Source organism: Nerophis lumbriciformis, linkage group LG10 (genome assembly GCF_033978685.3).
Source record: "Nerophis lumbriciformis linkage group LG10, RoL_Nlum_v2.1, whole genome shotgun sequence".
NCBI lineage: Eukaryota > Metazoa > Chordata > Actinopteri > Syngnathiformes > Syngnathidae > Nerophis > Nerophis lumbriciformis.
The window spans coordinates 16417357-16434178 of NC_084557.2; the positions used below are offsets into that span (position 1 = coordinate 16417357).

General features: G+C 37.5%; 1 protein-coding gene across 4 annotated transcripts in view; it reads right to left on the reverse strand.

Annotated features, from left to right (window-relative positions):
• Positions 1–432: 432 nt before the first annotated feature.
• Positions 433–16822, reverse strand: part of bicd1a (bicaudal D homolog 1a) — a 113965-nt gene continuing 97575 nt past the window's right edge. For 2 of the 4 annotated variants that reach the window (XM_061970164.2, XM_061970163.2), the window contains 4 exons: positions 14947–15098; positions 14661–14871; positions 8458–8543; positions 433–2215 (listed from right to left, as the gene is read on the reverse strand). In XM_061970164.2, the coding sequence (XP_061826148.1) occupies positions 2101–2215; positions 8458–8543; positions 14661–14871; positions 14947–15098 (564 nt within the window). In that variant the 3' untranslated portion in view covers positions 433–2100. The remainder of the gene's footprint in view (positions 2216–8457; positions 8544–14660; positions 14872–14946; positions 15099–16822) is intronic. The other 2 variants (XM_061970165.2, XM_061970166.2) reach the window with 2 other exon arrangements.

The window sequence follows — 16822 nt, forward strand, 5'->3', positions numbered from 1 at the left end:
ATCTAATATATATATATAAGAAATACTTGACTTTCAGTGAATTCTAGCTATATATATATATATATATATATATATACATATACATATATATATATATATATACATATACATATATATATATATACACATGTATACATATATATACACATATATACAAATATATACATATATATACACATATATATATATATATATATATATATATATATATATATATATATATATATATACATATATATATATATATACACATGTATACATATATATACACATATATACAAATATATACATATATATACACATATATATATATATACATATATATATATATATATATATATATATATATATATATATATATATATATATATATATATATATATATATATATATATATATATATAGGAGAAATACTTGAATTTCAGTGTTCCTTTATTTACACATATACACACACATAACACTCATTTACTCATTGTTGAGTTAAGGGTTGAATTGTCCATCCTTGTTCTATTCTCTGTCACTATTTTTCTAACCATGCTGAACACCCTCTCTGATGATGCATTCTGCTTCGTCTCCTTGATGTGTGCGCAGTTGTGCACTGCACTCTCTAAAAGCCCTAGATGTTAATGTCGCATATGCATGTACAGTAGATGGCAGTATTGCCCTGTTTAAGAGTGTCACAACATTGCTGTTTACGGCAGACGGATTGCTTTACGGTAGACGAAAACGTGACTGCTGTTGTTGTGTGTTGTTGCCGCGCTGGGAGGACGTTAATGAAACTGCCTAACAATAAACCCACATAAGAAACTAAGAACTCGCCCTCGATCATTCTACAGTTATAACGTGATTGGGCAGGCAGGCTGTTTATATTGTGGGAAAGCGGACGTGAAAACAGGCTGTCGACACGTCACTCAGGTCCGCCTGAATTTCGGGAGAAAATTTGTCCCGGGAGGTTTTCGGGAGAAGCGCTGAATTTCGGGAGTCTCCCGGAAAATCCAGGAGGGTTGGCAAGTATGCGTACAAAGCAAAAATTGGAGAGGACGGGGGCTGGATTAGTTAGTTGGCAACATGGCTCAAAAAGCTATAGGTGGATTTTGCTGAAACTTTCAGGAAATGTGAGAAATAGAAGAAGGAACAAGACATTTGATTTGGAGGTGATCCGAATCACTGTCTGGCTTTAGGATTCTTTACTATCTGGAGATAGGTCCTGGCATAGGTTTGCTTTTCTACTTTCAGCACATTTGATGTCCAACAGAACTAAAAAAAATATAATTTTAGAGGATCCGGTTTGTATAAATGTCCTGCATATTGAAGTGAATGTCCATATATTCCCAATAAATCATGGAAAGTGTCAAACAATTCCTACATTCCCATAGAACGTTTATGGAAATTTGCCAGGATTTTTTCCAACCCGAGTAAAGACAAGAAGAGTGAAATAACTTTAAAAGAAATTACAACACGTGTTTCCAGTACAATATTAAGCGGTAACTCAAGAAGAGGCACACATCTGAAGAAGACAACGTTGTTTACAACTGGTCCCCACATGGTCACTTGAACCTGTGCAACTCAAAAGAGAAATAAATAACTACAATAAATAAAAACTAAACTGGCAGCCGAATATCAAACATCTGCCTCTGTCTATAATGAAATAAGTTAGACAATTCTCTAAAAATAAAATAAAATAAGTTATAAAAAAATCTCATGCTTTGCAAAACACCTATATAAAAAAGCATCCAAAGAAGACTAGTGAGGTTATGAAGGTGGTTTCAATCCAATCTTCTATTATAGCCAACTTTAAAATGCATTCTATAGCAGTTTTAGACCAACAGTTTAATACTGCGTTTTACTGCGGCACACTTAAGGAAGGAGCAGCCAACAGGAAAAAAGTTTGAATAAATATCCAATAAATAAATACTCACCATCGTGGGTCAGTTCTAATAAATACAAATAAGGTAAATAGTCTATTCATTTGTCACTTCCTCTGCTTGTGACACAGGGAGCTTCCACAGGTCCTGGAGTCCAGTAAGAGCTGGAAGATGGCGGAGTTGTTACACCACTCCCAACTGGGCCTGGGTTCAGTGCCTAGAACATGACTAGGTGCTAAGGGGGCTGGGGTCGAAGGGCCAGGCAGTTCCTTAGGTCACAAGGTGAGAGAGGGATCCGGCTGCTGAACAGAACTGCTTTGTGTTCCTGGAAGCCAGGCCTAAATCTGGGACTGAAAGGATGCAGAAAAAGGGATCCTTGTGAACAGGGAACAATGACTTAAAGGGATGTGCAACAGGAAATGGAAACACACCAATAAGACAATTTATTGAGGAATAATTCTGTAATTTTGTTATGGACCAGTGGTGTCCAAACGCTTTCCACCAAGGGCCACATGTAGAAAAATGAAAGAATGCGGGGGCCACACACACACTAAGTAGGTCAACATATACAAATAAGTTAATGTTCTACAAACCCCGTTTCCATATGAGTTGGGAAATTGTGTTGGATGTAAATATAAACGGAATACAATGATTTGCAAATCATTTTCAACCCATATTCAATTGAATGCACTACAAAGACAAAATATTTGATGTTCAAATTCATAAACTTTATTTTTTTTTTGCAAATAATAATTAACTTAGAATTTCATGGCTGCAACACGTGCCAAAGTAGTTGGGAAAGGGCATGTTCACCACTATGTTACATCACCTTTTCTTTTAACAATACTCAATAAACGATTGGGAACTGAGGAAACTAATTGTTGAAGCTTTGAAAGTGGAATTCTTTCCCATTCTTGTTTTATGTAGAGCTTCAGTCGTTCAACAGTCCGGGGTTTCCGCTGTCGTATTTTACGCTTCATAATGTGCCACACATTTTCGATGGGAGACAGGTCTGGACTGCAGACGGGCCAGGAAAGTACCCGCACTCTTTTTTTTTACGAAGCCACGCTGTTTAAACACGTGCTGAACGTGGCTTGGCATTGTCTTGCTGAAATAAGCAGGGGCGTCCATGAAAAAGACGGCGCTTAGATGGCAGCATATGTTGTTCCAAAATCTGTATGTACCTTTCAGCATTAATGCTGCCTTCACAGATGTGTAAGTTACCCATGCCTTGGGCACTAATGCACCCCCATACCATCACAGATGCTGGCTTTTGAACTTTGCGTTGATAACAGTCTAGATGGTTTGCTTCCCCTTTGGTCCGGATGACACGATGTCGAATATTTCCAAAAACAATTTGAAATGTGGACTCGTCAGACCACAGAACACTTTTCATGAGTCCATCTTAGATGATCACGGGCCCAGAGAAGCTGGCGGCGTTTCTGGATGTTGTTGATAAATGGCTTTCGCTTTGCATAGTAGAGCTTTAACTTGCACTTACAGATGTAGCGACCAACTGTAGTTACTGACAGTGGTTTTCTGAAGTGTTCCTGAGCCCATGTGGTGATATCCTTTAGAGATTGATATCTGTGTTTTATACAGTGCCGCCTGAGGGATCGAAGGTCACGGTCATTCAATGTTGGTTTCCGGCCATGCCGCTTACGTGGAGTGATCTCTCCAGATTCTCTGAACCTTTTGATGATATTATGGACCGTAGATGTTGAAATCCCTAAATTTCTTGCAATTGCACTTTGAGAAATGTTGTTCTTAAACTGTTTGACTATTTGCTCACGCAGTTGTGGACAAAGGGGTGTACCTCGCCCCATCCTTTCTTGTGAAAGACTGAGCATTTTTTGGGAAGCTGTTTTTATACCCAATCATGGCACCCACCTGTTCCCAATTAGCCTGCACACCTGTGGGATGTTCCAAATAAGTGTTTGATGAGCATTCCTCAACTTTATCAGTATTTATTGCCACCTTTCCCAACGTCTTTGTCACGTGTTGCTGGCATCAAATTCTAAAATTAATGATTATTTGCAAAAAAACAAAACGTTTATCAGTTTGAACATCAAATATGTTGTCTTTGTGGCATATTCAACTGAGTATGGGTTGAAAATGATTTGCAAATCATTGTATTCTGTTTATATTTACATCTAACACAATTTCCCAACTCATATGGAAACGGGGTTTGTAGTTAGCAAAGGAAATGGCAAGTATTACCGTGATGTCTTGTAACTATCCACATTTCAAATTATTCTTTTAACATCACAACTTTTAAATATTGAAATATGCCGTGTTGGAAAATGCAGTAAGTTAAGTTACAAGTTATTGCACATTAAAGGTGCCACATGTAGTAACGTGGCCAGAAATGGTCCTGCAATCACGCTCAAAATTCTGTAGTCCCGCCCCCCAACTCTCCATGACTGAGGTTGCCAGATACGCATCCGAATCCCAGTCCTACCTAAAGGAACTTCAAATGGCAATCGACGAGTCCTACGCTGTAGGTTTCTCTTGTTTATGCTTCTTGTTTACTAGGTAATTATGCTACATTTTACTAATGTCGATTAGCCAAACGTATTTGTAAAGTTACGCCGCAATATTTTCGTCGGGAGTCGGGACAGATTGTTGGCATTACCCTGCTAATATGTCTAGTTTGACCGCACGGACCACCATCGAAATAATTATATATAATAATATATAATATATTATAATAGGCCAACAGTAAAATTACCGCCACATTTCATTCAGCATAACTCCATGTTGCATCCGACCTGACGCACTGCCTTCTCTTCTAACCACAACACCAGGGGGAGCTCCACAAACCACGTTAAACCCAGATTCCGATCTAACAAAGGTCTTAACTCATTGTCCTTCTATGCCACATCAATATTGAATGCACTCCCAACAGGTGTAAAAGAAAGTGCATCTCTATCCTCCTTCAAAACCGCACTAAAAGAACACCTCCAGGCAACTACAACCCCCCTCCACATCCCACCTCCCCGGATTGTAAATAAATATGTAAATAATCAAATGTATATACTTGTTCTTATGCTTTCTGAGCTCACTATGTTCATTGCTCGCTGTACATATCCTACCAAGTCAGACCTACACTGTTTCAATGTCCATTTCTCAGATGATATAATTGTTGATGACTGAAGTGCTGATATCAACCAAACCTAACCCCCTCCACATCCCACACCCCGGATTGTAAATAATTCAAATAATTCAATGTATATACTCTGATGATTAACTTGTGTGATGACTGTATTATGCTGATAGTATATATTTGTACCATGAATTGATTAACGTGGACCCCGACTTAAACAAGTTGAAAAACGTATTGGGGTGTTACCATTTAGTGGTCAATTGGACCGAATATGTACTGTACTGTGCAATCTACTAATAAAATCTTCAATCAATCAATCAATCAATCAATCCATGTACACACATCACCATTCTAAGAGCCAACCCACGTTACACAAAAACCACGTTACGCATAAATCATATAGCCTACCACCACGTCCATACTAAAACAGTAGAAAATCATTACATGTAATGCATTATATCGTGCCAAGCAAATACCACACCATATGTGCCTGATGCACGTACAGTACCAGAAACCGCAATTAGAACAGAACAATCCAAAAGTAGTGAAACAAAAATGAATATTATCAACAACAGTATCAATATTAGTAACAATTTCAACATAGCAGTGATTAAAAACCCCTAATTGACATTATCATTAGACTGATTGATTGAGACTTTTATTAGTAGGTTGCACAGTGAAGTACATATTCCGTACAGTTGACCACTAAATGGTAACACCCGAATAAGTTTTTCAACTTGTTTAAGTCGGGGTCCACTTAAATTGATTCATGATACAGATATATACTATCATATATATACTATCATCATAATACAGTCATCACACAAGATAATCACATTGAATTATTTACATTATTTACAATCTGGGGTGTGAAGGGGGTTAGGTTTGGTTGTTATCATCAGTCATCAACAATTGAGAACAGAGAAATGGATATTGGAACAGTGTAGGTCTGACTTGGTAGGATATGGACAGCAAGTAGTGGGTAGAGAGAGAGAGAGAGAGAGAGAGAGAGAGAGAGAGAGAGAGAGAGAGAGAGAGAGAGAGAGAGAGAGAGAGAGAGAGAGAGAGAGAGAGAGAGAGAGATCAGAAGGCATAAGAAAAGGTATCTGCATTTGATTGTTTATATTTATAAAAACAAAAAAAAACAAAAATGAATAGTGTCACAGTGGCTTACACTTGCATCGCATCTCATAAGCTTGACAACACACTGTGTCCAATATTTTCGCAAAGATAAAATAAGTCATACTTTTGGTTCATTTAATAGTTAAAACAAATTTACATTATTGCAATCAGTTGATAAAACATTGTCCTTTACAATTATAAAAGCTTTTTACAAAAATCTACTACTCTGCTTGCATGTCAGCAGACTGGGGTAGATCCTGCTGAAATCCTATGTATTGAATGAATAGAGAATTGTTTTGAATCGGAAAAATATCGTTTTTGAATCGAGAATCGCGTTGAATCGAAAAAATCGATTTATAATCGAATCGTGACCCAAAGAATCGATATTGAATCGAATCGTGGGACACCCATAGATTCGCAGCCCTACGAATACATCTGCATTCTTCTCCTCTCGGACGATAAACTTGGATTCCACAGCCTCAACCCCCGACCACACCTTTTTCTGCGATTGATTTTTAATTTTTTTTAATTTAACCTTTATTTAACCCGGAAACAATCCCATTGAGATTAAAAACCTCTCTTTCAAGAGAGTCCTGGCCAAGAGGCAGCAAAGTTACACATTAAATTACATTCCCATTACACATTGAAATGACAGGATGGACATCAAGTAAAATAGTTACATATAACTGAGGCGCCTTCAAATGCTCTCAGTTTAGATTTAAAATCATTTAAGAATAACAATTCAGTCAGCTTCCAGTTAGGTATCAGCCACCTGAAACGTCAGCATCGCTACAGTGGTGTTGTGAAACCCTAAAAAGTCGCCTGATGCTAAAGAAGCGTCCCTAAAGCCAGCTTCACAAGAAGGTGTGCAGTAATTACACTAAATTCCAAATGTGTAAAATAATAGATATAAATCCGTTATTGTTATCGGTCTTGAGAAGCAGATATCTGTATCATTTAAAAACAAACAAACGCGTTCATCCCTAGTTTTTAGTATTTTTGTGTACTATTGTGCAATACTGCTCAAATAACTGTGTGTAATAAAAGGGAATATATGTATTACTTTGTTGATATTCTTACACTGTATTTATAAATGGTTATATAGACCAGTGGTTCTCAACCTTTTTTCAGTGATGTACCCCCTGTGAACATTTTTTTAATTCAAGTACCCCCTAATCAGAGCAAAGCATTTTTGGTTGAAAAAAAGGGATAAAGAAGTAAAATACAGCACTATGTCATCAGTTTCTGATTTATTAAATTGTATAACAGTGCAAAATATTGCTCATTTGTTAAGTTAAAGTGCCAATGATTGTCACACACACACTATGTGTGGCGAAATTATTCTCTGCATTCGACCCATCACCCTTGATCACTCCCTGGGAGGTGAGGGGAGCAGTGAGCAGCAGCGGTGGCCGCGCCCAGGAATCATTTTGGTGATTTAACCCCCAATTCCAAACCTTAGTGGTCTTTCTTGAACTATTTGGAATAGAAGATATAAAAAATAACTAAAAACTTGTTGAAAAATAAACAAGTGATTCAATTATAAATAAAGATTTCTACACATAGAAGTAATCATCAACTTAAAGTGGCCTCTTTGGGGATTGTAATAGAGATCCATCTGGATTCATGAACTTAATTCTAAACATTTCTTCACAAAAAAATAAATCTTTAACATCAATATTTAGGGAACATGTCCACAAAAAATCTAGCTGTCAACACTGAATATTGCATTGTTGCATTGTAATGAATAGAATAGCCTACTTGATTCGATGTTCAGTTTATGAACTTACATTCATATTTTGTTGAAGTTTTATTCAATAAATATATTTATAAAGAATTTTTGAATTGTTGCTATTTTTAGACTATTTAAATTAAAATCTCACGTACCCCTTGGCATACCTTCAAGTACCCCCAGGGGTACGCGTACCCCCATTTGAGAACCACTGATATAGACGATCAAAATCATGTTTGTTTGTTTTTTCTGATTATAATCATAATCAACAAATTAAAGGAACAATCATTCAATGACTTTGACAAATAATCAGGTATCGGCAAAACTGCCACTTTATGAATTGGTATCGACTCGCTAACAATGTTAGCGGTATCGCCCACCCCTAGTAGTTATTGATGCACTAATTCATAGAGAACATTTCAACACCAAAACAGGGTAAAAAAACAAAAGGTTGACCACAAAACAACACTTAAACTAGACAAGCCTTAAGATCTGTCAGCAGCTTTATATCTCGAATCTCCAAACTATCTGCACATAGATACATAGCTAAATAGACAGGTAGATAGACAGGTAGACAGACAGGTAGACAGATAGATAGAGACTGTACTACATGCACTACTCCAGCATGTTACCTGAGGCCTAGGGAGGTTCTCCCTCGCCTTAGTTGTGGGTAGAGTGACGATACTGAGGAAGCAGGCTGCTGACAATCTATAAGAAACTGATAAATTAGATACACACAGTGGTGACACTCAGGGTTTACACGACAAAACAGACAGACAAAATAGGGAAATGCTGTTCTAATTGTACTTCTCATTTTCCTGTGAGATGAGCCACTGCCTGTGTAAGTACTAAATAGTGCAATCATTTCAAAGCAGTTAAATATCGTGTCATGACTTTTTTGTTGTTTTACTCATTACAGTCCCCTTTGGTGCTAAACTCTATGTTCTCTTGGGAGACACATCGACTGACAGGATAGACTGGATATACAAACATACATTTAATATAAGGTACTCATAACACACACGTCATACTTGCCAACCCTCCCGGATTTTTCCGAAATTCAGCGCCTCTCCCAGAAACCTCCCGGGACAAATTTTCTCCCGAAAATCTCACGAAATTCAGGCGGAGCTGGAGGCCACGCCCCCTCCAGCTCCATGCGGACCTGAGTGACGTGTCGACAGCCTGTTTTCACGTCCGCTTTCCCACAATATAAACAGCGTGCCTGCCCAATCACGTTACAACTGTAGAATAATCAAGGGTGAGTTCTTGGTTTCTTATGTGGGTTTATTGTTAGGCAGTTTCATTAACGTCCTTCCAGCGCGGTAACAACACACAACAACAGCAGTCATGTTTTCGTCTACCGTAAAGCAGTTCGTCTGCCGTAAACAGCAATGTTGTGACGCTCTTAAACAGGACAATACTGCCATCTACTGTACATGCATATGTATCATCTCGGGCTTTTAGAGAGTGCAGTGCACAACTGTGCACACAACAAGGAGACGAAGCAGAATGCATCATCAGAGAGGGTGTTCAGCATGGTTAGAAAAATAGTGACAGAGAATAGAACAAGGATGGACAATTCAACCCTTAACTCAACAATGAGTAGATGAGTGTTATGTGTGTGTATATGTGTAATTAAATGAACACTGAAATTCAAGTATTTCTCTTATTTATATATATATATATATATATATATATATGTATATATTAAAATAAATATATACATATATATAGCTATAATTAACTGAAAGTCAAGTATTTCTTATATATATATTTATATGAAATACTTGGTGAATTCTAGCTGTAAATATACTCCTCCCCTCTTAACCACGCCCCCAACCACGCCCCCCACCTCCCGAAATCGGAGGTCTCAAGGTTGGCAAGTATGACACACATGCACATCTAACATGCAGTACAGTAACAAAAAAACATGCTGGACACATGCATTGTTGCGTAAATATAAAGCATCTACCATCATAAATACCCTGAGTAAACAAAACATTTTTTTTTTTACTTTTTAATAATATTGTTATTTATTTCTATTTACTCATAATGCTTATTGGGAAATGTATAATATTGTTATATGTTGTCAATACCCATTCACCAAAAAATATATATTACCACAATAATATTAAGTTTGCTGTAAAATGAAAAATGACTTATGATCTAGTTAAATATGGTATGCCTAGGGCAGGGGTCGGCAACCCGCGGGTCTTTAGTGCCGCCCTAGTGGCTCTCTGGAGCTTTTTCAAAAATGTATGAAAAATGGAAAAAGATGAGGGGGAAAAAAATCTATTTTTTGTTTTAATATGGTTTCTGTAGGAGGACAAACATGACACAAACCTCCCTAATTGTTATAAAGCACACTGTTTATATTAAACATGCTTCACTGATTCGAGTATTTGACGAGCGCCATTTTGTCCTACTAATTTTGGCGGTCCTTGAACTCACCGTAGTTTGTTTACATGTATAACTTTCTCCGACTTTCTAGGACGTGTTTTATGCCACTTCTTTTTCTGTCTCATTTTGTCCACCAAACTTTTAAGGTTGTGCATGAAAGGTGAGTTTTGTTGATGTTATTGACTTGTTGGAGTGCTAATCAGACATATTTGGTCACTGCATGACTGCAAGCTAATCGATGCTAACATGCTATTTAGGCTAGCTATATGTACATATTGCATCATTATGCCTCATTTGTAGGTATATTTGAGGTCATTTAGTTTCCTTTAAGTCCTCTTAATTCAATTTATATCACATGACACACTATCTGTATGTAATATGGTTTTTAATTTTTTGTGGCTCAAGACAGATTTGTTTTTGTATTTTTGGTCCAATATGGCTCTTTCAACATTTTGGGTTGCCGACCCCTGGCCTATGGCAAGAGATATAGCTACACAAGAACAACACTGCCACCTGGCGGTGAAACACGTTATTTCCTTTCGTTTGGGTACTGTGTGATACAGTATTGATTTTTGACTTTTGATTTCCCTAAAATAGCACATTAGTAGTGACGATAATATTATCAAAAATATAAGCAGAGGGCGCTGTATACTTGTTGGATTCTTAAAACCAATTTCTTAATAACGGTGAGCAGATGGATCCAAATATCAACCATATCGATACCAAGGGTTGTATCATTATTGGCTCATATCTATTTTGACTCTTCTATGTGAATTTTTCATGAATATCACAACGTTCTTTTGTTGTGCAACAACTATCAGCAGCGTAAAAACTGAGAAAGAGCAGTACTAATAAATAAGCTCTGCTTCTTCCTACTCCTTTTCGGATATGTTGAATTGTGCAATAGTGTAAACATGTGACGTACTGCTGTTTTGCATGTTCGTAATTAACGAAAGAATTACCTTTTTTTTAATACATACAGTCGTCCCTTGTTTATCGCTGTTAATTGATTCTGTTAGATGAATTTCTGCGAAACAGGAATAACAGCTAGATCAGTGGTTCTCAACCTTTTTTCAGTGAGGTACCCCCTGTGAACATTTTTTTAATTCAAGTACCCCCTAATCAGAGCAAAGCATTTTTGGTTGAAAAAAAGTGATAAAGAAGTAAAATACAGCACTATGTCATCAGTTTCTGATTTATTAAATTGTATAACAGTGCAAAATATTGCTCATTTGTAGTGGTCTTTCTTGAACTATTTGGAAAAAAAGATATAAAAATAACTAAAAACTTGTTGAAAAATAAACAAGTGATTCAATTACAAATAAAGATTTCTACACATAGAAGTAATCATCGACTTAAAGTGCCCTCTTTGGGGATTGTAATAGAGATCCCTCTGGATTCATGAACTTAATTCTAAACATTTCTTCACAAAAAAAGAAATCTTTAACATCAATATTTATGGAACATGTCCACAAAAAATCTAGCTGTCAACACTGAATATTGCATTGTTGCATTTCTTTTCGCAGTTCTTTTTGACAGACATTTGAGAAACCTGAGCTTGTGCTTCACTGAGTTTATGAACTTACATTTGTATTTTGTTGAAGTATTATTCAATAAATATATTTATAAAATATTTTTTAATTGTTGCTATTTTTAGAATATTTAAAAAAAATCTCACGTACCCCTTGGCATACCTTCAAGTACCCCCAGGGGTACGTGTACCCCCATTTGAGAACCACTGAGCTAGAGCATAAAAACCTGTTTATGACCTAAATACGTTAAACGTTTAACATTATGAGAGGCCTCTAGACATGAAATTATACCCACGTAAACAGAAAATAGAAAATAATACTAATGCTAGGAATACTGTACTGACTTTAAGAGCCAGTCTCATCCAGTGGCCATTACTGCAGTATTGATATTTAATTTAGCAATTTTTATGCTTGAAAATGCTTAATTTAGGCCCAAAATACATAGACTACTGTTTGTTTAAATTTTTTTTTTAAAAACAAACCATAAAAAAATCTGTCATAGATAAAACGTCAAACTTTGAGGTGCGATGTGGCGAGGGAGGACTATGTTGTCATATTTTTTATAAAGTCAGGGAAAGACAAAGGATTTGAGTGGCAGCAATTAGTAGTTTTTATTTTTGTTGACTTATTTGGTCAAAAAATTGTAAGTCTTAAAAATAAATATTGTGTTAAATTTTTACACTGTTGTAGATTTAGTTCATTTAAAAAGGCACAATACTGCACATATTAATGAACATTTGACATGGAAATACAGTACAGGCCAAAAGTTTGGACACACCTTCTCACTTTTCTTTATTTTCATGACTATTTACATTGTAGATTGTCACTGAAGGCATCACAACTATGAATGAACACATGTGGAGTTATGTACTTAACAAAAAAGGTGAAATAACTGTAAACATGTTTTATATTCTAGTTTCTTCAAAATAGCCAGCCTTAGCTCTGATTACTTTTTCACACACTCTTGGCATTCTCTCGATGAGCTTCAAGAGGTTGTCACCTGAAATGGTTTTCACTTCACAGGTGTGCTTGAAGCTCATCGAGAGAATGCCAAGAGTGTGCAAAGGGTGGCTATTTTGAAGAAACTAGAATACAAAACATGTTTTCAGTTATTTCACTTTTTTTTGTTAAGTGTTCATTCATAGTTTTGATGCCTTTAGTGACAATCTACAATGTAAATAGTCATGAAAATAAAGAAAACGCATTGAATGAGGAGAAGGTGTGTCCAAACCTTTGGCCTGTACTGTATGTACGATTATAGTCAATGGCTAATTTCCATCACTAGTGTCTCTGCAAGTTGATGTTAAAATTCAGACACATGTTCAAAGCATAGTACAACGTATTATATTCAAATATTGTTATATTGTCCATGAAAACACTTTTTTGTTTGCTTAAAGGCCTACTGAAACCCACTACTACCGACCACGCAGTCTGATAGTTTATATCTCAATGATGAAATCTTAACATTGTAACACATGCCAATACGGCCGGGTTAGCTTACTAAAGTGCAATTTTAAATTTCGCGCGGAATATCCTGCTGAAAACGTCTCGGTATGATGACGTCAGCGCGTGACGTCACGGATTGTAGAGGACATTTTGGGACAGCATGGTGGCCAGCTATTAAGTCGCCTGTTTTCATCGCAAAATTCCACAGTATTCTGGACATGGGTGTTGGTGAATCTTTTGCAATTTGTTCAATGAACAATGAAGACAGCAAAGAAGAAAGCTGTAGGTGGGAAGCGGTGTATTGCGGCAGGTGTTGTGCCGGATAACGCACCCCCTGACTGTTACAGCCGGTGTTTCATTGTTTACATTCCCGGAAGATGACAGTCAAGCTTTACCATTGGCCTGTGGAGAACTGGGACAACAGAGACTCTTACCAGGAGGACTTGGAGTTGGATACGCAGACGCGGTACCGTGAGTACACATGCAGCTGCGGCTTCCAAACATTTGATCGATTGCCCGTACGTGCGTGCCGCTATGTGCATGTCACGTACGTAACTTTGGGGACTTTGGGGAAATATATGTGCTGTATGAACTTTGGGGAGGTGAACGGTACTTTGGGCTGTGGGATTGAGTGTGTTGTGCAGGTGTTTGAGTTGTATTGGATGGGAGGGGGTAGGTGTTTGTTATGCGGGATTAATTTGTGGCATATTAAATATAAGCCTGGTTGTGTTGTGGCTAATAGAGTATATATATGTCTTGTGTTTATTTACTGTTTTAGTCATTCCCAGCTGAATATCAGGTCCCACCCGCCTCTCACAGCATCTTCCCTATCTGAATCGCTCCCACTGCCGTCTAATCCTTCACTCTCACTTTCCTCATCCACGAATCTTTCATCCTCGCTCAAATTAATGGGGAAATGGTCGCTTTCTCGGTCCGATTGCTGCTGGTGGCCATGATTGTAAAAAATGTGCGGATGTGAGGAGCTCCACAACCTGTGACGTCACGCTACTCGTCTGCTACTTCCGGTACAGGCAAGGCTTTTTTTATCAGCGACCAAAAGTTGCGAACTTTATCGTCAATGTTCTCTACTAAATCCTTTCAGCAAAAATATGGCAATATCGCGAAATGATCAAGTATGACACATAGAATGGACCTTCTATCCCCGTTTAAATAAGAAAATCACATTTCAGTAGGCCTTTAAAATCTTTATCTAATCTGATGATAATCATATTTCAATTAAATTCAGACATCATTTAAAGATCTTAAATAATTGTAAGTGAATTTACATTTTTTATTAATTATTACAATTGGTATTAGTATCGGTATCAGCAATACTGGCCCTGAATTTATCTGGTATCGGATCAATTCAACATTTTTAACAACGCTAATCTTTAAATTAGTTTGGATGAGTGTTTAAAACTCTTTTAAATACATACTTAAAGTACTTTTCCACTTACTTTGGGAGGGCTGCTTCTTATCTTGGGCACCTTAGCGCCGCGGCCTCTATGGATCTGCTCGTGGTCAAACTCCAGATCCTCCAGGCGTTGTGTCAAGGCCAGTTTCTGCTGAATGGCCATGCGGAGGAGAGAGTTCAACGTCTTCTTCTCGTCCTCCGCTGCTGCCAGCTGCCTCTGCATATCATCCAGCTGGGTGACGTACTCGTCGCATCTGCAGAGAGACAGGATGTCCGTGATAGGTCTTGAAATTGAACATTTTAACACCGACGGCCACTGCAGGACTCACCTGGTGGCAAACATGGCCCTGAGAGAAGAGAAGGTGGCGGCGTCTTCTTTGAGAGCCTTTAGCTCGTTCCTCAGCTTCATCATCGTTTCCGTCACCATGGACTTTTCGTTCTCATACTTGCTCTTCAGATTCGCTAGCGCCCCCTCGGCTGTCTGCAATGTGGACAATCACTTTAAATGAGGCCTCTTTCTACGTCAAGTTCATTCCAAATATCTGACTTTGTAAAGGCAGAATTGTTTTTTTTATCATTAATGTATTGCACAAGTGCACCTAAAATTTGGAGACACGTGTCCCAAGGTATGATATATCAGTGTTTGCCATACATTCATTTACTTGTGGCGGCCCAAAGAAGAACAGAACATTAGCCAATAAAACACTGGCACAGAAACAGAAAGATGTGAGACAAGAACACACCTCTTTCTCCTTTTTGTGCGGTCTGAATAGTGAAAAACCGCTAGTACAATTTTCTAATTTTCTAGTAAGTTGGCTACAGATGCAGGTAATAAGATTAATCCATCCCGCCTGTAAATCTCACTAAAAAAACATTAAAAAAAACGCCAACAACACTCTATTTACATGCTGTGACCTGCATCTTAACCAAGCTATACTGACATTGTTCAAGTTAAAGTACCAATGATTGTCACACACACACTAGGTGTGGCGAAATTATTCTCTGCATTTGACCCATCACCATACTTGCCAACCTTGAGACCTCCGATTTCGGGAGGTGGGGGGGTGGTGGGCGTGGTCGGGACGGGGGCGTGGTTAAGGGCGGGGGCGTGGTTAAGAGGGGAGGAGTATATTTACAGCTAGAATTCACCAAGTCACGTATTTCATACATATATATATATACATACATATAAATACATACACATATAAATACATACACATATACATACACATATACATATATATATATATATATATATATATATATATATATATATATATATATATATATATATATATCTCCTGAAAGTATGCAAACAAAACTGTGTTTAGATAATTGATACTTCAAACTTGCATAAATAAATCTTAAGGAATATAACATAACTTGGCTTCTGAGAGCTTAAAAATGTAATGAATAAAATGCTAAAGTTGTCGATAAACAAGCAATTATTTTAATAATTAAATATGGTCATTTTAAATGAATTATTATGATCATTTAAAATTAATGATTTCAAATATGTTTATTTTAATGTATAATTCTATGGCTGGATTTAATAAGGAGTCAGAAAAAATACAAATAAAAATACAATTAATTTTTATGTTTTTAGCAAAATATAGTAAAAATGTATTATTATTATCATTTTTTAAATTAATAAATATATTTATTTTTAGGTAAGACAATTTATCTCTAGTCTGGATGATTTAGTTCTTGTCACCCCTGTTGTCATAAAGAAAAGGCTGTCCTCACTCAGGTCCGCATGGAGCTGGAGGGGGCGTGGCCTCCAGCTCCGGCTGAAAATCGGGAGATTTCCGGGAGAGTATTTGTCCCGGGAGGTTTTCGGGAGAGGCGCTGAATTTCGGGAGTCTCCCGGAAAATTCGGGAGGGTTGGCAAGTATGCCCATCACCCTTGATCACCCCCTGGGAGGTGAGGGGAGCGTGAGCATCACCGGTGGCCACGCCCGGGAATCATTTTTGGTGATTTAACCCCCAATTCCAACCCTTGATGCTGAGTGCCAAGCAGGGAGGCAATGGGTCCCATTTTTATAGTCTTTGGTATGACTCGGTCAGGGTTTGAACTCACAACCCTACCGATCTCAGGGCGGACACTCTAACCACTCGGCCACCGTTATTGTAAGAGCTAACACAGAGGAACTACTACGAGTTAGCTTGAGCTGCTAATAACGTTGGTTGTGGCCCGCCAAAAAA